General features: G+C 36.6%; 1 protein-coding gene across 1 annotated transcript; it reads left to right on the plus strand.

The window, feature by feature from the left end:
- Positions 1-168: 168 nt before the first annotated feature.
- On the plus strand, positions 169-24,952 carry LOC114146607 (protein APCDD1). Its single transcript, XM_028020847.1, has 5 exons — positions 169-510; positions 9,265-9,436; positions 10,553-11,078; positions 20,630-20,951; positions 22,237-24,952. Exons 1-5 carry the CDS (start codon positions 471-473, stop codon positions 22,692-22,694), a joined length of 1,518 nt encoding a protein of 505 aa, XP_027876648.1. The 5' UTR covers positions 169-470; the 3' UTR covers positions 22,695-24,952.
- The last annotated feature ends 1,226 nt before the right edge of the window (positions 24,953-26,178 follow it).

Below are 26,178 nucleotides of genomic sequence, written 5' to 3' on the forward strand. Positions count from 1 at the left end.
CAAGTCGATAGCGCTGCACTTTTTTTTTCCTGTGCCGCCACAGAAACATGAGTACCATTTCCCCGTCACAGTCTGGACCTCAAATGGGGCACTAAAGTACAACCTCCACGCCCCTCGAGTCTCTCCCCGGGCGGGGCGATGACTCCGGTGTCTGGACTCACTTTTGAAACACTCCTCCGGGGCGCGGGGCGCATGAAGGACGCGACCATCCACCGAGCTGCCTCATTTAAAACGCTGCAGCGCTGAAAAGCGTTTGGACTCGCTTTTGGTTCCTATGTGCGCGTATTTTCCTGCGAACCTTGGATGGTTTTTATCTCTTGCCCAACGGGAGGCTTGTTTTCTGCCATGATGCTCGGATTTCGAAGGAGAATTTGCTCCAAACTCTGGATTAAACCGGGATTTCTGCGGGAATAACTAAAGAGGAAACAGAGCAAACCTGTCTATTGAGAAGCTGCTTTCAGGCTGGAGAAATGGAGCTTACTCCTGCAGTGTTTCTTGTCGCTTTTTTAGGTAACAAACTTTATTTTTTAATCACTTTTATTTTAATTTATCTTGATTTGCTGCAACAAAGAAGAGACTTAAATTCCACTTTATCCACCTGTAATTCCCATAACTTAATATGTGTAGAAAAGTAGAAATTATTCAAAAAGTGAAGCTTGTATGTTGTAATAATTCATTGCCCTCAGAGATATTATTGAAATAGTTAATTTATACTAAAATACTACATGAGACTCGTAAAAAAAAAAAAATTTAAAACAAAAATGTTACTATGGCTAAAACAGTCATAATGAAGACTGCTGAGGTGGTTCTCCAGCAGACCAATACAAGCAGGCTAAACCACAAAAAGTAATTGCTAAAGACTGTTTAGAGAGCTGTATCCAAGTATGCTAATGGGAAATTTAGTGGAAGTAAAAATGTGTTGGCAAAATGTGCACAAACAGATGCCCTGATGAAGATACGGATGGTGGTGAAATGCTTGTTTAATTTATGTTTACATAATAAATAAAGCTGAAAATGAATCAGTCCTACTTCATCTCCACACCTGTTTATTTGGCTGTCAAGCACCTGTCTGTTATTATTTGGGTAAATAATCCTTCCTTCCTTCTCTCTCTCTTTCTCTCTCTCTTTCTCTCTCTCTCTCTCTGTATATATATATATATATATATATATATATATATATATATGTTGTCAAGAGGAAGATGAGACTCCAAATCCAACAATGCAAAGCCCCATAAGATTTTCTGAAATATGTGTTTAAAAAAAATATAGTTTCCTGTGCAATTCAAAACTCTCTATTCCAATAATCTTGGTATCAAAATTACAGCAGCTGCTATAGTTTCAGAGAAAATAAGGATAGAACGTAAAATAATTTGGATACTTTTGCCACTCGAAATCTTTTTTTTTTTTTGCATTATACAGTAATACAGTCTTAACCTTTTATAAATATTATAAATAAGGTTACGGACATTTGTAAAACATACATTCACATTGTCTGTGCAAAGATAGATAAAACTCAGGTAAAATACAGCAATTTACAGAAGTTTTAGTAAAAGAAAAAAAAATACCTAGGCATTTTGCCATTGGCACCATCTACAAACTGGGGATTTCCAGTGTTTTCACTTACTAAACTTATATTTACATGTCTAAAATTGCTTTAAAAAAATGTTTTTGGAAATTCAGTGTAAAAACAAAAAAGTAAAACAAATCCATTCACTTTTTTGTGGGTAAAAAAAGAAAGCCCCTCAAATCCATACTCTTTTTTTTTTTTTTTGGCACTTCTGGTACTCCCTACAGTGCCTTTTTGATGAAGGTTCATGGTTACTGGTGTCTGTCCCGCAGCCCCAAATTCTTCCTGCTCAACTCAAACGCTTTTAATCAGCTTCTAGCCAAGTCTGGCGTTTCCACGGCTACCACGGTTCCGCGGTCTCCACGGTTACCAAATATGTTTGTTTCACTGAGTGGACCGCAGTAATTCATGTAAAACGAGCCCCCTGACTCAGCATTTAGTGCAGTTCACTGGACATTTTTTTTCATCAAGCGGACATATTTGTATTCAAAATCTTTTCTTAGTAATGTGTAAGATTAAAATCTTCTAAAAAAGCTTAATTAACCACAAGAAATGGTTGAAATATGTCAGTTTGTGTGCGATTTAACCCTTGAATTGAACTACAGCAGTAAACTAGTGATTGTTGCACCTGTTTATCAGCAGGTTTGAATAATAACGCCTCCTCAGTGAGTCATGTTGGAAGGTCAGAGGGCATCACCAGGCAGTTCTGCAGATGAAAGCTCTGCGGGTTAAGAGCCACTTTAAACATCCGTTCCTGATAAAACCCGTGTCTGAGCGGCGCTGGATTATGGGCCTACCCTTGACCCGCTCCATCTGCTGCAGATGACAGTACAAAGCAGCGTTTTGGCAGCAAACTTAAAGAACTGCCGGAGATAAAAAGGACGCCTCGGCGTTCCACTTATTCTTAAGTGTGTTTCAGTGCCTTAAAGTCTCAATTAAGTGGTGTGTTATTGCAGGTTTTCACAGCGGCAACAAAAATGGTCTGTCAGTGTGGATTACAATGTGCTGGGAATTTATTGGAGGAGAAAAACCTCAGAGCTCACATGCAGAGTGTTTTTAAAAGCAGAAATGGAAGATTAACAAACTGTGAAGTCATATTTTCATGAACCTTTAAACAGGGCTGGATAATATGACTTAAGAATAATGGATCCAATTCCCAATTTTAATCCATTTTTGTGCAGTTTTTCCAAAAACGAAATGACAGAAAATATTTTTTTAAAGTGGCTTTTCTTTCAATCATTGCTTCTGTGAGTTGTACAATGTAGTTTTAGGGCCAGGATATGGTAATTTTTGTTTAATTACAAGAAGATAGTCATAATAATAGCAGAATAAAGATGCAATTTTACCAAGAGAATGTATTAAAGTTACAAAAAAAAGTTGTTTAATGGAAAAAAGCATAGATAATTAATCTCAAAAACTTTCATTCATTCCACTAATATTTGGACTTTATTGTCATATAATTTTATTATTGTCACATTTTGACTTTATTTGTGTAAAAAAAGAAAAAAACACATATATATTATATTTTGTCTTTTTCTTGATCTAAATTCAAATTCCAAATAAATAAATGGCTGTTTGTGAAAACAAGATGGCCGCCCTGGGCGCGATGACATCACTCTGAACAGTGGAAACACATTAGTGACGCAACATTACACAATTTTCCAAGAATGAAATCTTCAAAAAGCAAAAATATCCAACCAAGAAATGAAAAAATATCTTTCTAATAAAAAGGTCTGCATTGCTGTAACTACATCTAGCCTTTATTAGTGTGTTGTAAGATGAAAACACCAAACGTTTAACTTTTTATTGCTTTAGTTGTCGTGAAAAAAAATCTGATGCCGCATATTTGATGGGAACGTTGAGAGACTGAAATGCTGAATCAGTCTTTTGAGCCTAAATTAATCTTTTCAGACAATGTTATTTTAGTCCACACTAAATAAATTTGAGTCCAAATGGGGCTTCACTTTTCAGATTTTATAAAAGCAGTGAAGATTCAGCTCAAGTGGTTTTCTGAGACCAAACACCCAGCAGCCAGAGAAGCATCTGTTTCTGTGCAAACACGTGTTAGAGATGGGAGAGGAGGGTCAATACGAGGCCTCGAGTTGACATTAATGTGGTAAAATGAGATATCTAGCTTTTATGTCTTATTTCTATTGCTAAAGTTACATTTTTTTGTGCTCATTTAATTCAAAACAGAAACTTTTTTATTCCATCTGCTTTGACGTGAACAGTAAACTCGCTCATGTTTATTATTTGCATCAAAATAATAAAAACCAGACAAACATCTGCATGTTTTGTTCTGTAATAACTACAAATGCATATTCAAATTTTAATTGACATTTGCATCTAAATTCACAAATTATATTGTGGCACTTTTCTGGTAATTATTGCTATAAAAATGTTGATTAAAAAACAGGAAGCAAAAAATGTTTAAAAACATAAACCAGAAAGAACATTCAAAATAAGTAAAATAGGGTAAAAAAAAAAAATTTGACATCGTAAATTCAGAGTAATTTTTCTATTTAAAGAAAATTTGTACAAGAAGACGTACAAATCTTAGAAGAAGATGTAATACTTAATTCGACGGTGTTCAAAGTGTGGCCATGGGGCCATTTGTGGCCCCTGAAATGATTTTGTTTGGCCATGACTACAATTCAGGAATGGTGAATAACCTGGCTAACAATATAAAAAACAACTGATGACCTTATCTGTCTACCTAGCTAGCTGGCCAGCCGGCCCTTCTGTTCTATCTAATATAATCTAAGTAATGTTTCCAGAGGTCATCAAAGGTCAATCCGTGCCCCCACATTTACAAAATCAAACAAATTTTGTGTCTATCACATTTTGGCTGCACAAACGTAGCTAAATTAATTTCTATCAATTTTGTTTCGGAATGGCATGTTGACCCCTGGTGACCCCTGGAACCTTTTTTTTCATATAGATGTTAAAAATTATAACGACACAAAACATTTGCTGCACAAATGTAGCACAGTTTATTTTCTCTGTACTTTGTTTGATTTGATAAACGTGGACTTGCAGGTTGACCTTTGTTGACCTCTGGAAACATTTATTGATATTTTTTTAAATGATATTGATGAGATTTTAGTCCTTTCAGAATGAGATGTTTTAGGATGTCCTGTCACTTTAAATCCAAATAAGCTGCCGCTGGCCACGCCCACAAATCAATGTTCACACTCATACCTGAAAATGGCTGCAGACAGATGCACAATTATGCAGTTATACAACCATACATCTTTGAAAAGCAAAAGTGGAGCCTCCTGCACCACCAACAAGAATGCAGCAAGTGGTTTCTGAATGGGAAGTCAACAACAAAACAGACCAATTGACCAAGTGTACTGGAGCTCAGCTTGGGTTGCTAGGTAACAGGCTGGACTTGTCTGGAGTTGCTAGGTAACACTGTGACTGGGAACGGCTCGTTTCCAGACACCAAAAAACATGAACTTATTGCCAAGAAATGGCTGTGTGGATTTTTTTTAAGAGCTGGAGCTGTTTTTGGAAGCAGCTGAGACCCAAGAAAATAAAAAAAACATGAAAAATGTAAATTTTACACATTAGGTCCCCTTTAAAGAAAATCATTTGAACTCCAGTAGAGTCTAAATATCGCCAATAAATTAAATATTTTAAAGTTGGTTTCATTTTCTCCCTGATCTGAGATAAAACAAACAAAAGTCCGTTGTGTGGCTCCCACTCCGGCTCTTTGGACTTTTTTTTTTTTTTTTGACTCGGCTGCTGTCAGAGCTCCCAGTGCTCTTACCTCACCAGTGGGATCAGGCCAACTGGAAATGTTCGCTGTGGTTTAGAGCTCTGGGAGTTTTGTGGTCTCTTTGATTCGAGGTAGAGTGCAACAGCTTGGGAAAGCAGCAGCAGCAGAAAACGTCTCAGTTGTTATGTTTATTGCCTTAATGACGAGAGAGAAGTTAAAAAAGATGGCGCTCCGCTCTCCGGTGCATCCGTCACCTGAGGAAGACGCATGAGACTTCAAACGGGGAACGTATCGGCTCCTTATAATCATTTCCTCATTTATATCCCAGTCGGTCTGGTTCCCATTTGGGAGTTGGTTCCCATTTGGCTTTAACGTAAAAAGATTTGTTACTCTGATTTAAAACTGGTTTACATCTCATTATGATGCTGAGATTTTTAGTAGGTTTGGGCAGTGCTGCTAACTTTAGATCGCAGCTTAAGGAGATAAATTAGACAAAATATTCCACTTATTTGCCAGAAAATAAGATTAGACGCTTCAGACGACAGGGAAGTAATAAAAATAGGGAATTTTCTTAAAGGTATGTGAAGTAAGGCTGAAACGATTAATTGTGATGACTCGATTATTACAATAGTTGTCAACTAATTTAGTAATTGATTAATTGTTAGAGTGTGCAGACTCAAAAAAAATCTATTTGGTAAAATAACAACAAACTCAGAGCGGTAATTAAATAAAAACTTTACAGAAAATATATGAATTTTGCATTTAAAATTTAAAAACAACCTTTGTCTCAAATTATGCTCCACCTAAAACTCCTCAGCCAACATAGCTTTAGCTTCATCAGAAAAAAATATGCTAGTAAGCACATTTTCAATTCAATTATTAATCACTTAATCCCAAAAAATAGTCAATAAATTATCCATACACCATATTGATAAGTCAAGCAGAAAGAGCTGAGCTTTTGTTGATGTTAGAAGTAGTGTTTCGCATTTCCTACAAATGATGAAACACTAAATTACTAATATGTTAGTGCATATTTTATGTAAAAATATTTTTTAAAAGTGTAAATGGTTAAATGGAAAATGTGCGGAAAGTTCCATTTTTTAGTAATTAATACAATAAACTACTTAAATAATTGTTTTAAGGAAAACTACTAAAATCATTATTGTAATCGATTATTGATATTTGCTGATTTCTGTCGCATTGCTGATGTCAGTCACGTTTATTTTTATAGCATTTTGAGCAATATGGCAGTTCAAAGTGCTTTACATCATAAAAACAGAAGAAGTCATAAAAACAATATATAGTCAAGGATCGAGAAACATTTTGACGAGTTCCATGTTTGCATCTGATTGGTTCTGGTACCAGAAGCTCCCAGTTGGACTTCCATGCTGTATTTTAATTTGCCCACTTTAATATTTTATTTTTTTTCTGTCACTTACAGTTCAGTTTATCAGATTTCAATCAGCTTTATTACCATGATAAAGACAATTCAGTTACAAACATACTTTATTTAACCCTAAAGGAAATTAAATGTTATCATAACTTCTATCATCCAGTTGTTGTGGATCTCCACTAGCAGTCAGTCTTGCAATGACTCTAAAAAGGCCTCTGACTGAAGACTGTTGCTGTATGACTGTCATGCTAACATCTAATTATCCAGGAAACAGAGACAATATTCCACAGTAACATGTCCTAAATGACACCATCAGCTGTTGGCTAACACTGCTAATCCACCGCATTTGCTTTTGACACGCTCTGTTCCTAAACTGAGTTGAGTAATTACTAGTTACATTTATTGGAGTAACTTTTGGGGGGGAAAAATACATTTAGGAGTATTTTTACTACTTTTTACTTTTGCTTGAATGATTTTATTATGAAGTTTTTTTTCTCCCCTCCAGGGGGTCTTTTTGTGGGTTCTAGTGTCCCTTATATGAATGTAGGCTGACAGGAAAGGGGGAAGGAGAGGAGGGAAGACATGCAGCAAATGTTGCCAGGTCCTGAAATCTGCGACGGCCAAGTCGAGGTCTCCAAAAGTGGGTCGTGCTATCCCCTACTCCACCACAACACGCCCCGTTATGAAGTATTTTTACTGGATTTTCTACCCACTGAATGAAAAACAAACATGTTTTAACCAAAAATTCACCAGACACAGACACACACCTGCAGTTTTTGATAGAAATTGATTTGGAAAAAAATTATTTTGCCTGATTTTCTTATTTTGTAATTATGTTATATATATGAATTATTTAAAATATCAAAATCTTCACATAATTTTATCTTTTGGTGCATCTGAGAATGTAATTTTTAAATATTAAATTATGTTTTGATCAGTTACTCAGTACTTGAGTTTCCTTTTTACCAAATACATTTTTATTCTTACTTGAGTAACTTCTTCTATGGCTACTTTTTACTTGAGTAAAAATGTGTTGACTTATCACAACTCCATTCACACCAGCTCTGCTTGGTTCGCTTTAATCAAATTCCTGTTCGTTTGTCTAGAAAGTCCGGTTCATTTGGGGAAGTGTGAATGTATAATAGAACTCTGATGCAGATCAAAAATGCAAAATTTAGTAAACCTGCAAGTGAACTGGTGCGGTTTGAATGCATATGTGAAAGCCAACTGGAGCGCAGACCGCTCCAAAAGCAGGAAGTGGACTAGCGCAGGGCATTATGGGTAAATATAACCAAAACAAACGCACAAATCTAGCGCTACAGGAAGAAATGGCTCTTTGAACAAAGACAAAAAAGAAATCTTGTACACGCTAAAATCTGACACGACTTCATGTTTGTTTACATTTTGTGAAAAAGGAAAGGAAGAAGGTTGTGCTCATGTCTTCTTCTGATGTTTTATATGTCATTTCCTTCAATGGTTCATGGTGCAGCGCCCCCACAGGTGAGGAGGGGAACAGGTTTTCCAAAGGGTTTGGTTTGTTTGACTCAGTGCAGTGTGAAAGAGAACCACAGCAGCTGAAAATGTCACAAATGTTACAACTTTGGTCCCCAATTGAACTGAATTTACCAGACTAACAGGTGTGAAAACGCTTAGTTTACATTAATATTATCATTATTTGTGTTTTCTGAAATAGTTTGGAGGTGCAAACAACAAACAGTGCAGCTTCTTAAAACTATATTGCTTTTTGATTTGTTTATTTTTCAGGCCAATTTGGTGTCAAACAACTGGAGGCAGCTTCGGCTTTCTCTGGGCTTTTGGTTTCTTTTAATAAAATGGGTTTTTTGTCCGTCCTTGCCTCATTAGTCTCAAATTAAAAACACAGAGCAACCTGCAGTGGCATTCCAGGGCATTGGATGATACTTCCAGGCGAGTCAGGTCTGATAGAAAGAGTTTAGAGCCAAGTCTTCATATTTCAAGGTAGATTTTTATGATATGGGGTATTACATGGAATAAAACCTGAGAGGAATGTGAGCCTCAGGGCTGGTCTTTGTCTGTGGGCTTTGAAAATGCTTTCATTTCCGACATTTTATCCCGACAGGCTCATTCCAGCGCTGAGGTTATTGTTTTCCGTTTGGTTGGACGGAAAGCGGGCCAGCAGAACTCAGACATAAAGCTTTAAACTGTTTATTCATCTTGATCAGACACATTTTTCATTTAGAAGAGGCGTCACTGATGTGTCTGCTTGGTTTAAGATGATTAAATTAAGAACTCAAAAGAAGTTCAAAACAGCTCAGTCAATTAAAACCACGAGTAAAGCTTTAAACAATGGTCCTTTCATTTTTTGATTTTGCTCTAATTTACCTTTTATGAGTCCTGCACAGTTAATTTAGTAGAGCATAAAACCCCACAGTTGCTTTGAGCACTGGGTGATAAATCAATTTTATTGATTAATTGAGTTTTCTGTTTTTGAAGATTTAATTTTTGGAAAATTAGGGGGGGTTTTTCCACCAATTTATTCCTTGTGCTTCCATAGTTCATAGTGATGTCAGTCTAAATGTAATTGTGTTGTTTTTCCCTCAGTTTGGGCTGAAGGCTCCTCTCTGCCTCACTCCAGTCATCGCTCTCTGAAGAAAACCTTCGGTCCTTCGTCCAGAGACTCGCTATGCAACCACATGCTGAAGCATCTCCACAGTGGAGCCCGAATCACCGTGCAGATGCCTCCCGACGTGGAGGGCCACTGGGTGTCCACTAGGTTAGCTGGATTTCCTGCTAGCTATTTTACACAAAGGGCTGAATTAGGCCTGCAAGATATGGTTATTTTACCAATTGATTAATCTATCAATTATCCTGACAATAAATCGACTCATTAGAGTTTTAAAAAATGGCACAATCTACAAATTTGCATTTAACCACTTGAGCCTTTTTAAAAATGTTAAAAGATGCAAATAGACTAGTAATTCAATTGCTTTTTAAATAAGATTTTATTGGCTAAAATGCAATAATATAGCATTTTAGACTATATTAATGCACATATACCTTGCACATGTACAGAGCTAAATAACTTCTATTTTACTGTCAGTCCTGCACTTTATATTTTATATTTAGATTTATATTCATATTTTATACTGTATTTTATTTTATTCTGGAGTAATCTCACAACATTGGAAGCTCAAAACACTGTCCTGAGCCGTATGCAACGAAATTTCGTTCTGTATACACCCTGTGCATGTAAAATGACAATAAAGTCAGTCTAAGTCTAAGTCTAAGTCTAAAATGCTATATTTTAGTATTTTAGCCAATAAAATGCTAAAATACAGCTAGCTTCCAAACTAGCATTTAGCTAGCACCAAATGCTAGTTTTTGGAAAGGTTAGCTAGCTTGCAAACACAAGCTAGTTTTAGTTTTTATTTTATGGTGAATTTAATTAATTATTTAATGATGTATGTATTTATTTAAATCATTTAATTGTTGATTTTTTTTAGTCTATGTGCTCCATCTAAAGATTTATCGATTTTCTAAATTACTTGAAGATTACTTTAATAATCTTTAAAGCCCTAAAACATTTATTTAATTTTGGCCCTTTTGGCCCTCCATACTTACCTTCATAGCAACGCATGAAGCAACGCATTAAAATATCGCAATGTTTTAGTTTTAAGCAATGTCCGTTATTTTTGTCTGTATACTGCAGTTAACGATTGATCGATTTACTAAGTTGATGATTATTTCAATAATCAATTAATCACAATTAAACCGTTAATCGTTTCATCCCTAGTTTTAATTCATGCTCTGGGTAAAAATGTGGACTGTAATGTAATTTTGAACATGAACTTTCATAAGTTTCATGTGACTTCCTGTGTGTTTGTTGCAGCTGTGAGGTCAGACCTGGCCCAGAGTTTCTGACCCGCTCCTACAGGTTTTACCCCAACAACACCTTCCAGGCCCACCAGTTTTACTACGAAGACAACCACTGCACCAAACCCACCTACACGCTGGTCATCAGCGGCCGCCTGCGCCTGCGCCAGGCCTCCTGGATAGTCCGGGGCGGCACAGAGGCAGAGTACCAACTCCACCAGGTCCAGACCGTGCCTCACACCGCCGCTAAGGCCAAAGAGCTGAGCGAGCGGCTCGGCCGCAGCTGCAGGGGGGCCGCGAGGGGCCCCTGGGAGCCCGGCGTGATGTACGAGCTGTGGAACGAAGAGGGAGGCTTCGACTGCTCCAAAGAGCTGAACTTCACCATGCACGAGCTGCAGCTGCTGCGGGTGGAGAAGCAGTACCTGCATCACAACCTGGATCACCTGGTGGAGGAGCTGTTCCTGGGAGACATCCACACTGAGCCGTCGCAGAGGCTCTACTACAAACCGTCCAGCTACCAGATCCCCCTGCAGAACGCCAAGGTTGGTTCTTAAAACAAAAAAAAGGGTGACCTGTGCTGTTTTTGGGTCTTTATTTGGATATTTTTTTAAACAAATTTGATTATATCCAGTTAACTGAGGATGGATTTACCTGCATTTCCATAACCAGTAGCCATGTTGACCATTAAAACTGGGGCATGTAACCTTTACAAAGATAATAGTAGATAAACAATGACGCTATTTATTCATAACTGAAGTAACTGTCTTGAATGTTAGTTCAAGCTAACCAGCATTCAGGGTAATTAGCTAAAGCTAACTGGGTGAATGATAACTAGCTTTCAACCCATGTTGGTTTACATTGAAGCTAGCTGGGTTGAAAACTAGTTAGCATTGAACCTCGTTAGCTTCAATACAAACCAGTTTTGAAGCTAACTAGTATTGAAGCTATGAAGCTAACTTGAATTTACTCTTTGGTAAAAGAATAAAATGATGGACGGTCATTTTTTATCATTGGTAGATAAACAAAAATATTGTTATTTGTAAATAAATAATGACAATGTTTATCCATAAACTAGCATTGAAGCTAGCATTCAAATTAGCTTAAATGCTAGCCAGGATTTAGCGAAGACTAACTTGAATTTAGTCTTCGCTAAAAGTTAGCTTGAATGATCATGCTAACTGGCTTGAACATCCAAGACCTAACATAGCCTAACATATGGAAAGGGGAGAGTGTGAGCTGCGCCTACACAAGCATGATTGACAGCGCTAACACCCACTCTGATTGGTTGTATCTACTGTAGTTAGGAATGGGAGAAGGCAGATTAGTTCAATCTTTTCATAAATGTAATTTCATACTAAACTGTCATGACAGTTTTAACAAATAAGTAAAAAAAAAATATATAAAAGTCACATACTGTGTCTTTAAGGATTGAAATGAAAGTGTTCATGAACTTATTTGTTTAATATCTTCAATATGTAGTTCAAATAAATTGAGGAAGGCTCTCCCTGGTGTCATTAAATGTCAGAAGAATCTCACTTTTCACCACCAAAGTTTCTTCCTTTATGCAAAGGAATTGCAGTAACTCCGTATGTTAGTGTATGTTAATATAAACTAAGCAGAAACTGTGTTGATTTAATCTCAAATCCAAAGCTTCTGCTGTGCTGACAGGATGTAATTTCTCTGTTTACATTGCTGAACGGGAGTTTCCCTGCTGGCTACAAACTCCTGAGTGATGTTTTCACTGTCACAGTCCGCCAAGAATACAATGAAATCTTGCCGGAGCCAGATGTCTAAATAAATACCCTTTCCACCGGGATAATGGGCTTCGGTGTTGCAGATCAGAGCGTGGAAGGATCACACGGTCTTCCCTGTTGAGCCGAAAAGACCACAGCCGTATTGACACCCCCTTTGACCTGAAGAGGCGCAGTGTGAAGCCGGGGAATATCTCTGGGACCAATTAAACACGCCACATTCGTAGAATCTGCGTTAAATACTCCAGAAAACTGGGTCTGGTTTCAGGCTCGAGACAAAGAGTGTTTCCAAACCTGACCCTCGGTTCAGTCATGAACGCCAAGAGGAAGTTAATTTGCCTTGAAGTGAAAGGAGCAGCAATATGTAAAATTTACTTTTTTGAGCTTTACATCATGTTATAATGTTATCCACTCATCAAAAACACACCTGGAGTGTTGAGAAGTCCTTTAATCTCCATGGCAACCATTCAGCTGTGGAAAACCCCCGGGTGGACCAAGCTCCGCCTCCGAGGCACAACTCCTCCCATGATCTACCAAGCTTCTGCCTTACAGAGCAGCCCTTCTTCCTTCAGCTCCTTCAGACTAGCCAGCAGCAATTAGCAAACTCTTGGTGGAACATCTGCTGAGCTTATTATATGAGCTACTTCTTCATGAAATGTTGATTAAAAAAAACATTGTTAGAGCGATAATAGAGGAGTAAAGTAAAATGTATTTTAAATCATATTTGATATATATATATATATATATATATATCATTTTTTTAAGGCCTGAAAGTCACTTGTAGACCTGTCATAAATTAATTAATCTTTTTTAAACTTTTTAAAGTTTTTCTCCTTTCTCTGTTTCTACCAAAAACTGGATGATGAAAGTCTTCAATTTAGTGTTTTGGTTTCAACTAGCCCTTTTTTTGAAGGACAATTTTGTTTACAGAGACTGTATGATTACTTTTATTTGTTGTTTCTGTTGCTCTATTCACTTTGAATATTTAATGTCTTCCAGTTCCAGAGTTAAAGTTTATTCATCTTTGAGAATGTGTTCTTGCGTTATTATTCTATTACCATTATATTTATTGAAAATGGTCTCAAACAACAACAACATTATCGTTTATTGCAATAACTTTTTTGAAAATTTATCGTCCAGAAAACATTGTTATTGTGACAGGCCTGGTTATTTAACTATAAAGTAACACTGTGTGCCTTGAAAACACATAATACTGCCTCTTTAAAAAAAAAAGAGTAATGAATGGAGTTAGATTTATCTCAGCACAGACGACGTTAAGCTAACATTTTAATTCAACAACAAACCTATCTGGATATGTTTTCCAGTTATATTTTTAAGCTCAAATGCATGAACTAATCCATGTTTTCTTAAAATCCTATTAATCTTTATTCATATACAGAAAGTATTGCTTAATCTTGTGAACAAACAGTAAATTTGTTTCTAATTGTCTTGTTTCTTTGTGATTAAAAAGGCTCTGCTGCTCGGCTCGCCCTCCTCTTCAAGCTGCAACATTTTTCATTTTTACTCGGGGGTTTTTAGTGACGATCCGATCCATTAATTTTAAGCTGCTGTACCCAGAACTGGTCCCACCCCAGAACCCTTGCTGGTGCCAGTATGTTCATTTGTGGTTACTGGGTGGAACTCGGCGGTGATGCAAGAGAGAATTTTGTTTCTTTCATTTTCTCTCGCCCGGCTGCAGCGCTACGTCACCGAGGGAGACGAACTTTGTAATCATCTATTCTGGGTCGCAACCGCTGCTCTTATTTTGTCGCCTACATTCAGAAATTTTACTGGAAATCATTTATATTTGAAAAAAATACTGTTTCTAAGGACCTGCGGGACTCTATTTAAATGAAATTAGGGTTAGAAATTCACTTTATTTCTGCATTACTTAAAAAATTTTATTTTTAATGTAGTTTTTAATATTCACCTGGCTATTCATTAAGTTTGTTTGCTGTTTCTAGTTTATATCTTACAAAGCTCAATTAATAAATTAAATCTTATGATGTTTTAAATAAGTTTTATTATTCTTATATTGGTTATTGCTTTTATTGTCATTTTGTAGCATTTAAAGTACATTTTATAAAATGTTATTATTATTAAAACAGCATAATTCATAGATATTTTCTTAATTTAATTTATGATAACACAATAATCTGCAACAGAGAAAACAAGATGGTTTACAGTTAGGGCTGAAACGATTAATTGATTATTGAAATAATCGTCAACTAATTGAGGAATCGATTAATCGTCAACAGGAGTATAAAAAAGGTTATTTGATGGAAGAACAAAATATTCAAAGCAGTAACTAAGTCAAAACTGTACAAAAATATATAGATTTTTTATTTACGATTTTTTAAAAAGGTTTTTAAATAAAAGGTTACCACAATAAGTAGGCCTGTCATGATAACAAATTTTACTGGATGATAAATTGTCCCAGAAATTATTGCAATAATCAATAATTTTGTTTTGAGAACACCTTCAAGCAATAAACTTTAACTTTATGAACTAAGATGTGTTAAATATCCCAGAAATAAATTAACAAGACGACTAAAAACGATAAATAAAACAGAAATTAAAACCACACTCAACCGAAACCATAAATGAAATGGTTTACGAAGTCTCTGTTGATAAAATTGCTGTCAATCATCGGCAATTTTCGGCATCATCAGCATTCTGATTAATCATCAGAATGAAAATTATTTAGCTCATTTTAATTTATTGCTTATTGCGTCAGGCTCGTTTATGATAAATTAACTTTGAAAATTCCAAAAATAAAATCAGTCTTAGTGTTTTTTATCTTCTTGCAGTTTGGGGTGTAAAACTGGACATTTTAAAATTGTTTCCAGAAGTGGAAATTTTAAAATTTTATTCTTGTTAAATTAAGATCTTACAGACACAATTAGCTACAAACAATGTAGCTAACATCGCCTCAGTTTCATCACCTGAAGGTCACAGTTTTCAAACAAATTGGAAGTTTTAAAAAAAAGAAATTGAAATTAAAAAAACATTATTTTAATGTTTTGGTCAAACTACTAATTGTACTCAGAACGTTTTGTTTTATGCCAACGCTATATTAAGTTATCTACTTTAACCACCTATATTAATAATGCTGGTCATTATGCGTTTTCTTCTTGATGGATGTATTTGATTTTTCTAAAAGGAAAAGCTGTGTAGTTTCCTTAAACTTCTGTTTTTTAGTTCACATGAGAAAAATCACAAACATTCATGTATTATGTATGGGAAAGGAAAACCTCAATTTGTTTCATCTTTTTAATAAAGATGCAACATAACAGAAATGTTTGACCAGTAGTAACACACAGTTATTGTTGGCAATAGCGCCACCTACTGTTCCATGTAGAAACAGACTCAGCCAAACATAAACAAGACCATATCGCCATTGGTCTTGGCAGCAGCCCAGCTGGACGTAGTGCTGGGGGTACTTTCTGTTGGAAATGGAAACCAAAGTCCAGAGTTATATTGGAAGCAATAATTCAGTCAATGACTCTGTCCAAGAGAGAGGCACAAATAAACTCTGAAACATCGGCGTCACTTCTCTTTTCCTGGAGATTTAAACCATTTTAAATTAAATTTGACCGTTAGCTGTCGTCGTGCTCCTTCAGTCTGATGATGGCAGTAAACCAGCGTTTACTGATTTTCTTAGGTAACTTTTTAAAAGTGCTGCTCAGGAAAAACATTCCCATTAGTAATATGTTTATGTAGGACACCAGAGACACAAAGAAGTGTGATTTGTTTCGGACCACCTAACTAGAAATTGCCCCGGGAATAACACAAAGAAAGGCCGTATATATTAAGACCAATATCTGCATTCCTATTAATAATTTAAAACTTTTCACTGGTATCTCCGGCGTTTCTTTTTAAGCCATTTATCCATTATTACTTTTAAACGGAATCGTTTGGTAAGCTAGCTAGCGGTAGCGTCACACTTTGCTCTGACGTCACGGCAAATAAACGTGCAGTACATGCAGTACCTCGTTGAACACTAGAGGGCACCCGCGGACCTCCAGTTTGAGAAAGACGAGTAAATACACTGAAATGATCACTAAATTGGCGGGAAAAGACGTTTATCTCAAATTATAAGCAAGAGTACAAACATTAGAACTAGGTGTGGGCGCTATGGACTATTGTGTTATCAATAAACGTGACAATACTTCTGTTATAGGTAACCTTCTTTAAAATACTGCTTTAGAAAAATATTCCCATTTGTAATATGTTTCTTTAGGACACCAGTCACATAAAGAGGTGTGATTAGTTTCACTAAAATGCATTTAATCATATTTATTTTGAATTATTGGTATGTATTCATTCACCTTTGTTGAACAAACAGTGGGGAAAAATTGTGAAAATAGCAATCGCAACAATGTGAACAGCTGTGTATATTTTCAAGCATCATTAATTTGTATTTATTGTAAAAATGATCAATCAAAATCTTATCATGATCAGACATTTAGCACATTAAACGCCCACCTAAAAAAAATAAATACATTTCCTCTTTCAACGTTAACCAAAAGCATCGTTCCTTTTTACATTTCCCATAGTTTTATTGGTCTGTCATTTTCCCATCATGCCTTCTGCTCAGGTTTCGTCCAGATGTTCTCAGTGGAAGAATAAACTTGGAACCAACGAAGAAGAATCCTCACAAAAGCTAAAGAAAACAAACCGGCTCATTTGGAACCGTGTCACTGTGCCTGTAACATTTTTATTTGCAATCTGGAAAAAAAACAAACTTGTCAAAGTTCCTCCCAGCTGGATTTAACACTTCACTGAATTATTTTATTTAGTAATAAAAAATATTTCCGCCAAGTCTCCAGGGAAATGCAACCACAAACAGTCCAGTATTATTCTTTATTTATCATCTGCTGACAGGATTACAATGCAACCAGAACAAACGTTTGTTTTTGTTTTTTGATTTCCTGCAGTTCTGCATCAACTCTTGCTCACATGAGCGTCCATGATGGTGGTACAACCATTTAAAAAAAATACAAATATCCAGAACGTTTTAATCCCAGTCATCTCATTAACTTCTCACTCCGAGGCGTTTATGGAGCTGCACTGGGAATATCTCATCCGCAGATTTCTCTCCTCCCTTTTCCTTCTTTTCATTTGTTCTTCCTGAAGCCCCGTTGCAGACAGGTTGTCTGGGAAAACAGTGACCGAGTTTAGGAGGTTGGGTATTAAACCTTACCCACCCTGCAGTGACGGAGTCAAACCAGCCTCATGGGAGTTGGGTCTTTGGAAGAGATTTTCTTTTGTAGCACTTGAAAGCTTCCAGTTGTTCTGCAGTTGGAAAGCCGCAGCTGTCCGGTTGGTGCAGCAGACATGATTTTATCTGAACAGTATGTTCATGTTGATGATGTTGCATCACGGCGACCTTCGGTTTCACTCGTGGTGTTAAGGCTTCACCGTTTCATCCAGACATCTGGACAGGATGCGATCACTCTGAGGCGAACCTGGATCTTTATCTGAGTTTTCTTCTTTCAACTCTCGCACGCTGGTGATGGATTTATGCATCCCAACATATTTGCAAGTTTTTTTCCATCATGTTGCAGGTTTTTTTCCTGTTATGCTCCCCACTTTTCTGTCGTCACATTCCATGATGCCATATTAGGGCAATATTAGAGAAAAAGAATACATTTCCGCCCAAAAACTCAGAAATTTTATATAAAAAATGAGTAAATTTCTGAACTCCAAACGTTTGCTAGAAAAATCTCAAAAATTTTGAGAATAATCTCAGAACTTTTCTAAAGAAAACACACAAAAAACAAAGAAATTTCTATACTTCAAGTCAAACCATTTCTAGAAAAAGCTAGGAAATTTTTAGATTAATCAAAGACACTTACATTTCTGAGCTTAAAAAGTCAAAAACCTGCACTAAAAAAATCTGAAAATTTCAGAATAATCATGTAAAATTTCAAGAAAAACAAGAAAATTTCTGAACTCTAAAATTTAAAAAATTGCTTGAAAAACCTCAAAAATTTTGAGCATACTCTCATAAATTCAGAAACTTGCTAGAAAAATCTCATAATTTTTTAGCACAATCTTAGCAAATTTCTAGAAAAAACAAACATATTTTGTTTGAAAGTCGAAACTTTTGACTGGACTTGTCAAAAACTTGCTATAAAAAACTCAGACATTTTTTGATTGGTCTCAGAAATTTTCTAGAAAAAAACAAGTAAATTTCTGAGTTTGAAAAAGTGAAAATTTGCTTGAAAAAAATTCGGAAATGTTGATATTAATCTGAGATTTGCTAAAAAAAAAAAAATAAGTTTGAGTTAGAAAAGTTGATAATTAGTTTGAAAAAACCTAGATTAATCTAAGAAAAAATGCTGTTGATTTTGTGTGAATTTCTACAATCGCAGAATTGCTAAAAACTGGAGGACTGATTGTAATTTGGTAAACAATCAAACCTGCTTTGATTTGATTGATAAATTAATATATAAATCACCTAATGGTTATCTTGAAGGTGTTATTTATGCGACTTACTGGAGTGGAGAGGCTAGCTGTTGGTTAGCTTTAGATTTGATTTTAAGGTTTTATTATTTGTTTTTAAGGCGTTGGCACCTTCCTACTTCTGATCTTTTAAATCTGCTTATCCCCTCTAAATCTGTTGAGGTCTGTTGAGTAAATGCTCTTATCTGTCTCAAGGTCCAGATTAAAGTGCAGATGAGATCAGGAACGAATTGCACCTTTACATCTGGACTTTCACAACAGTAGACACTTTTAAAACACATTTCTGTTCCTTGCCTGGAACTGGAAAGACCTGGTCTGAGTCAAAGCCTGGAACTTGATCTCATCCACAGGAGAAACAGGCTGGACATAGAAGAAACCTCCCAAACATGTCAGAGCCGAAAGTGAAGAGTGTGTCAAATTTTTCCCTGGCCGAAGCCAGAGACCGCTAGAAGGCTAGAAGAAGCAAATCCTTGGCGTTATTTCAGCCAGAGGTGTTTTAGGAAATTGATTGATTTATAAAAACACCATAAATACAAAAATAAAGCTGACAAATGGTAAATGATAGTAAGAAGGAAAAAAAAAAAGAGAAAAACTCAGCCAACTTCTCACACTTTGCTCAAAGTTAGGGTGTAAAAATGTGTCTTAACAATTAAATTCCAATAGGGTAAAACAAATACATGTTGGTGTTTTACATGCAAGTAAATCAATTTATTTTCCAGAGATAGCTAATGATGATAATAATAATAACAACAATAATAAATTGTATATTTAATAGTTTAATCCAATTTTTTTTTCCTTGAAAGTCTGGTTCGTTTGGGGAGGTGTGAATGAGTAATCGGATCACAAAGTGAACTCTGGTCCGCCTAAAACCAACGTCTCAGTTTGTTTCGAAACCGCTCCAAAAGCAGCAAGCACACTAAAGCACAAGGCATTCTGGGTAAATACAACCAAAACAAATACGTGAGTCTAGCACTAGTGGAGTGGAGAAATTGTTTGTAAAATAGAAACAGCTGCTAAAATCTGACGCTACATATTTGCGTACATTTTGTGAAGCAGAAAGTTGTCTTCTTCAGAGGTTTTTGTGTTTCCTTCAGTGGGTCTTGGTGTAGCGCCCCCACAGGCAAGGAGGGGAACATCTTTTTGAATTAGTATGGTTCATTTGATAGTGCAGTGTGAAAGAGAACCGCACCAGCTGAAAATGTAACATATGTTGCAACTGAACAGAGTCTACCGGACTACCAAGTGTGAAAACACTTGATTTGATTTGGTTGAAATGAACTCTGGTGTGGTCTGAATGCATATGTGAACACCAAACGGACCAGAGATCGCTCAAAAGGAAACAGATTATAGTGCAGGGCATTCTGGGTAAATACAATCAAAACAAACGTGTGAGTCTATCACTAGCGCTGGAAATGTCTCGTGGCCTTTTACCAAAACAATCACTAAAATCTGACTCCATTTTTGTTTACATTTTGTAAAGAAAGAAGTTCTGCTCAATGTCTTCTTCAGAGGTTTTCATGTCATTTTCTTCAATGGTCATTGGTGCAGTGCCCCAACAGGCGAGGAGGGGAACAGCTTTTTTAATTAGTTTGGTTTGTTTGACACAGTGCAATGTGAAAGAGAATCGCACCAGCTGAAAATGAACCAAGTCTACTAGGTTAAACTAAAGTTTGTTGTATTAATGATACCTTTCTACCAGAACAAAATTTTTTAATAGTCAATGTATGTATTTAATATTAAAGTTTAAAAAGTAAAAGTTAAGAATACATAAAGCATTTTTTATTTGTCAGTAACATAACTCGCCTCCATGTTGGATCACAATAACTGTCTTCCATCTTGACTAACTGAGCCCATCATGCCTTTGTTTCCAGAACCACGACCACGGCTGCATCGTCTGTCGGATCATCTACCGCTCGGACGAGTTGCACCCGCCCATCCTGCCGCCGCGGGCCGACCTCACCGTGGGCCTCTACGGCCAGTGGGTCAGCCAGCGCTGCGAAGTGCGGCCCGAGGTCCTCTTCCTCACCCGCCACTTCGTCTTCCACGACAGCAACCACACCTGGGAGGGCCACTACTACCACTACTCCGACCCCACCTGCAAACACCCAACCTTCACCATCTACGCCCAGGGCCGCTACAGCCGAGGCCTGGCCTCCACCCGCGTCATGGGAGGGACTGACTTTGTCTTCAAAGGTTTGCAAACTTCTCTTCTTACTTTCGTTTGTAATTAAGAGAAGAAAGGCGTTCGACTGGTTGGTGTCGTATTTCCCAACCAAATCTTACTCAAGACGGAGCTGCAGTAAAGATGCTCCTATGTGACGCATCTTTACGTTTAGAAGATCCAAAATGTTGGGATTCGTAGAGAGTATGATGTCTAGAAATTTAATTTTGAGTTTGGAAAATCAATATGAACCACTATGGATAAATATTAGCTGTAGATGAACCTACACCTAAAAAAAGTACTTCTAACATTAACATGAAAAGCTCAGCCATTTCTGCTAACATCAGCACAGTGTAGGGCTAATATGTTGATTACTTTTGGATTAATTGATTAATATTTGGATAAGAAAAGGTTCTTCATAAAACTTTTTTTTTTACAGAATTTGAAACTAAATCTCTCCAAAAACACAAAATCTTAAGTATTTTTGTTTTTGTCTGCTAACAGATTAGTAGAGAGTATTTTTTTAGTTGCAGATGCATCCTTTGATACAAGTCATTAATCTGAACATTAAAGGAACGAAATGTTATTGCATTTCTGGAAATTAAAATGTTTATTTTCTTATTCTAAAAGGTACCGGTAATTAAATTATTTGTTTGAAACTTCAAATTTATTTCTAATGATGTGTAAAAGGCTTAAATGGTTAAAAAATCTGCAGAATGTGCCAATTGTTTTTATCCGATTGTCAGAAAAAAATCACATAACTAAAATTACTGCCCTAAGAATGTGATTTATTCAGCAAATGGCCATTGTTGGGTCTCTCTACGCCTGTTAACGATTAACCAATTACTAAATTAGCTAACAGTTGTTTCAATTACTGATTAATCACGATTAATCGTTCCAGACCTACTTATATATATTGTTAAAAAGTTAGCTGTGTTATTTTTGTGTTTGACTATTTTGTTCTTACAGAAAAAGGCTTGTTTTGAGTTTGTAAAAACTAACAGCTTATTGATTTATTATTAGATTATTTCAGCAAATGATTGATCACAATTAATCTAATTAATCGTCTAAGTTCTATTTATATACATTGCAGAAAAGTTAATTCAAAATTAGTCTTGTCTTAATCTAGTTGACTAAACTATTTGCACTAGAAACCAAAATATTTTGCCAGATTTAGTTTTTTCAGTGAGCTGGTACAACTTTCAGGCAACAAAAATTACAAATAAACAAATAAAGGCTGCATTTTTCCAAATACTTCAGTTTTAGCCTAGATTAACTCAACAGAGAGCTGATTCCTCCTGTGTGTCTGTCCTCTAGTGAACCACATGAGAGTGACGCCCATGGATCTGGCCACCACCTCCCTCCTCAACGTCTTCAACGGCAACGAGTGCGGCGTTCAGGGCTCATGGCAGGTCGGGGTGGAGCAGGACGTCACCGTCACTAACGGCTGCGTGGCGCTCGGCATCCGGCTCCCCCACACGGAGTACGAGCTCTTCCGCATGGAGCAGGATGCCCACGGCCGCTACCTGCTCTACAACGGCCAGCGCCCCAGCGACGGCGCCAGCCCGGACCGCCCCGAAAAGAGAGCCAGCTCCTACCAGATGCCCCTGGTCCAGTGCTCGTCCAGCAGTCAGCGGTCCGACCGCAGCCGGGGGGACGATGACGCCGAGCAGACTCAGCAGCGTCACAACGGCGGCTCGGGGCGGCACGCCGGCCGCAGCGGATGCGTCACCGTGCTACTGGTCACAGCTCTGATGCGACTTTGTCAGAGTTAGGGACGGCAGTAAAGGCGTTTTCTTTCTACACAAACAATGGGACTTAATGGCAACAACTCATGTACTTAGCAGGAACATATTATGCAAAATTCACATTTTTGCATATTTTTGTACTTCCGTTTGGGTCTAAACTGCTTCTAAAACAAACCCAACGCGGCTAAAACAAACCCCAACCAGACGATTTTTGACAATAAGTTTATGCTTTTTGGTGTCTGGAAAATGAGCCGTTTCAAAAACCTCCGGAATGTAACTTCACAAATCAATAGACCCATTACCTAGCAACCCCAGTGGAGTTTCGCCCATTTCCTAGCAACACCAGCGGAGTTTCGCCTGTTTCCTAGCAACACCAGCGGAGTTCCAGCCCGTTTGATCAGATGGTTTTACTGCTGGGCAATGGATCCTGGACAAGACAAGTGTTTTGCTGACTTACCGTCCAGAAACCGCTTGCTGCATTTTTGTTGGTTGTGCAGGAGGCTCTACTAATGCTTTTCAAAGATCTAATGTTGTATAATTGCGCATACGTTTGTAGCCACTTTGATGTGTAACTGTAAACGTTGAGTTGGAGGCGTGGCCAGCAGCAGCTTATTTGGATTTAAAGTGGCTAGAGGTCCAAAAGCAGCTCATAATAGAGTGATTCTGTGCAGAAAAATGTAATTGTCATGTTTTGAATAGGCCACAGACTTATCCTAATCTGTTCAAGGAAGCATAATAAATGTTTTGTTTGGATACAGAGGGTGAGAAACTGAACTCCTCCCTACCTTGACACTGCTGCGCCGCAGGATCTGCACTTTAGAGTGAATCCACGCGACTGTGGATCCACAACTAGATTAAAAAATCTCTTTATACCTACAGAATTGAGATTATGTTTGTTTTCTGCATTGTTTTTATCCAGCATCCGTCACATTGTGGGTTCTTACAGCAAAAAGCAGAGGATGATGAGTGGAAACATTTTCTAGACAAATCATGTCTTCAGGAGAAAAACTCAGTAGATTCTGTTGACTGTAAAAAATAAACAAAAGTGACCCACAGCATTTTCACAGGTTGATTTTAGATAAGGGTATATAAAGTCAATTTGTTTTAGCAATTTTGTTCAAAAAGTAAAACTTATTTTTGAACCATTTCTCAGAAAGTTGGGGTTAGGGTTACATATAACCAGGATTTTTTCAAAATATATATTTCAATTTAAACTTTTACTTAACCAGTAAAGGAGCTGGAAAACTAACTAGTGGTGGTAATGCTTCCACTAAGCTGCTAACACCAGAGCTAATTTTTGCTAACTCTTTAAACTTCCACTAAATTTAATTTTTATCTTTGCTTTTACTAAGTGAATTTTTCCAGCTAAATTTGCTAATTTACGTGACTTTCATAAACTTTAAGTTGAACAAAATTTGGAATCTATGTTGAATTTTAGTTTTTTTACTGCTAGGAATTTTTCAAGTAGTTTAACGTTTACTCTTATTTTGAAAGGGGTGAAAACTACTTTTGCAGCAGTTCCGTTTCCTCTCCTTTTTTTTCTCAATAACTTTATGTCAAACAAGAAAAACACATCATAATGCAACAGGATACAAACAAAAAAAGTCAGATAAACTTATAATAAGATTAAATTGGTGCTGAAGGGTTGTAGTCTTTCAAGGGCAGATATTATTTTAATTGAAGTTAGCGCTTTAGAGTTAGCTTCAGCTAAATACTGTATTGGTGTAGCACTTTAGCATTAGCAAAGCTACCACCACTGGATATAACACTCAAGATGTTCTAACAAAACAACCAGGATGATACATGGAGGCTCTCTCTGTTTCAGCTTAGAGGTTCGGTTCAGAATCGCAAGCTGCTTTTTCTACCAGTTTTTCTTTCCACTAAACTTCCCATTCAAAGCAACAAACCTATGTGGCAAATCAGTAACAACTTACATGCAATAACTCTCCAGAATGTGTTTTTATTATTTTATTCAAATGTCAAAGAATAAACTAATGTATTTAACTTGATTAAAGACAACTTTACATCAAGTCTTAAATTGGCAAGATTATTTTTTGTTCAAGTTTTTTTAATATGGCTTTTGTTGAAAAACTTTTTTTTTTAAGTCCTTAAGTCAGTCAGCGGTCTTTCACATTGGTTAATAGTCACATTTTGTATTTTTTTTTAATCAGCATTTTGTATAATTATTAAAATCAGAAACATTTCACACTGTGCAATAAACCTACAAATTTTGAAGTTAACTTTTTGAAAGCAATTGCTGAAATAAATGAAGTCGTCTGAATTCACCTGAAAGACGTTTTATTCACAGACAGCTCGAAATTTATAAACTCACGAAACGCTGCAAACTTGACATTCTCATCTCTTACAGAGTTTACTTACACCGTAATCAGTCCTGAGTCGTCCAAGTCATTGCTGCCTCCCAAACATGTCGCTGTTTTACATCCTTGCTCTCAACAGCCTGATCAGGAGAGCCGCCATGTTTGAGCCAATAAAAATACAGACGTTTAACGTTTCCTTCCGAAATTATTACATTTAAGCAATCCTAATATGAAGACAATATCATTAATCCTTTCATAAAACGGAACCAAAAATTGATGTTTTCTGTTATTTGAGCACAAAGTTATTCAATCAGTTTATTCAGATGACAGGAAATGACGTCAAGATCGTTCCAGGATATGATGTTCTGCCAAGTGAAACGTCTGAACCTCTTGTCGGTAAGCAGGAATATTGGATTACAGTATCAGTGATTTTGTTTTTATCATTTAACAGAAACTGTAATAAAAAAATTGTTTTGGTCGCAAGGTTAGAGATTTTTAACATTGTTTTATGTGTTTCTTTGTTGTTTACTAGATAGGAAAAATAAATCATCAAAAAAACTCAAAGGTTTTATGGAAAAAACGTGGAAATTTCTGAGTTCAAAAAGTCGAAAATTTGCACAAACACAAACACACAAAAAAAACTGAAATTCTGAGAAATATTCTAGAGAAAAAAGTTTAAAAAGTTACAAATTTGCAGTAAGTTTTTCCAGACATTTTCCAAGTTTCAGTAGTCGAACATTTTTGACTTTTGGATCTCTGAAATTTCCACGATTTCTTTTTCTCAGATTTCTAAGATTAATCTCAAACCTTTTTTTTTCTAGCAAATGTTTTGACTTTCAAAACTCAGAAATGTGTTTTTTCTACAAAATTTCAACTCGTGGGGCGAGCTGTGGTGGCGCAGGGGGTTAGCACGCCCCACGTTTGGAGGCCTTAGTCCTCGACGCGAACGTCGCGGGTTCGATTCCCGGTCCCGACGACCTTTGCCGCATGTCCTCACCCTCCTTCCTGTCTGCCTACTGTCGAAAAAATACGAGCCACTAGCGCCGCAAAAACTCTTCGGAGAGAAAAAAAAAATTAAACTCGCAAATTTTCAACTATTGAAATAGAAGGGTTTTTTTTATTATTATTTAGAAATTTCTGAGTTTTTTTTCTAGCCAATTTAAACTTTTCAAGCTCAGAAATGTCCGAAATGT

The sequence above is a fragment of the Xiphophorus couchianus genome, chromosome 6 (genome assembly GCF_001444195.1).
Source record: "Xiphophorus couchianus chromosome 6, X_couchianus-1.0, whole genome shotgun sequence".
Classification (NCBI taxonomy): Eukaryota; Metazoa; Chordata; class Actinopteri; order Cyprinodontiformes; family Poeciliidae; genus Xiphophorus; species Xiphophorus couchianus.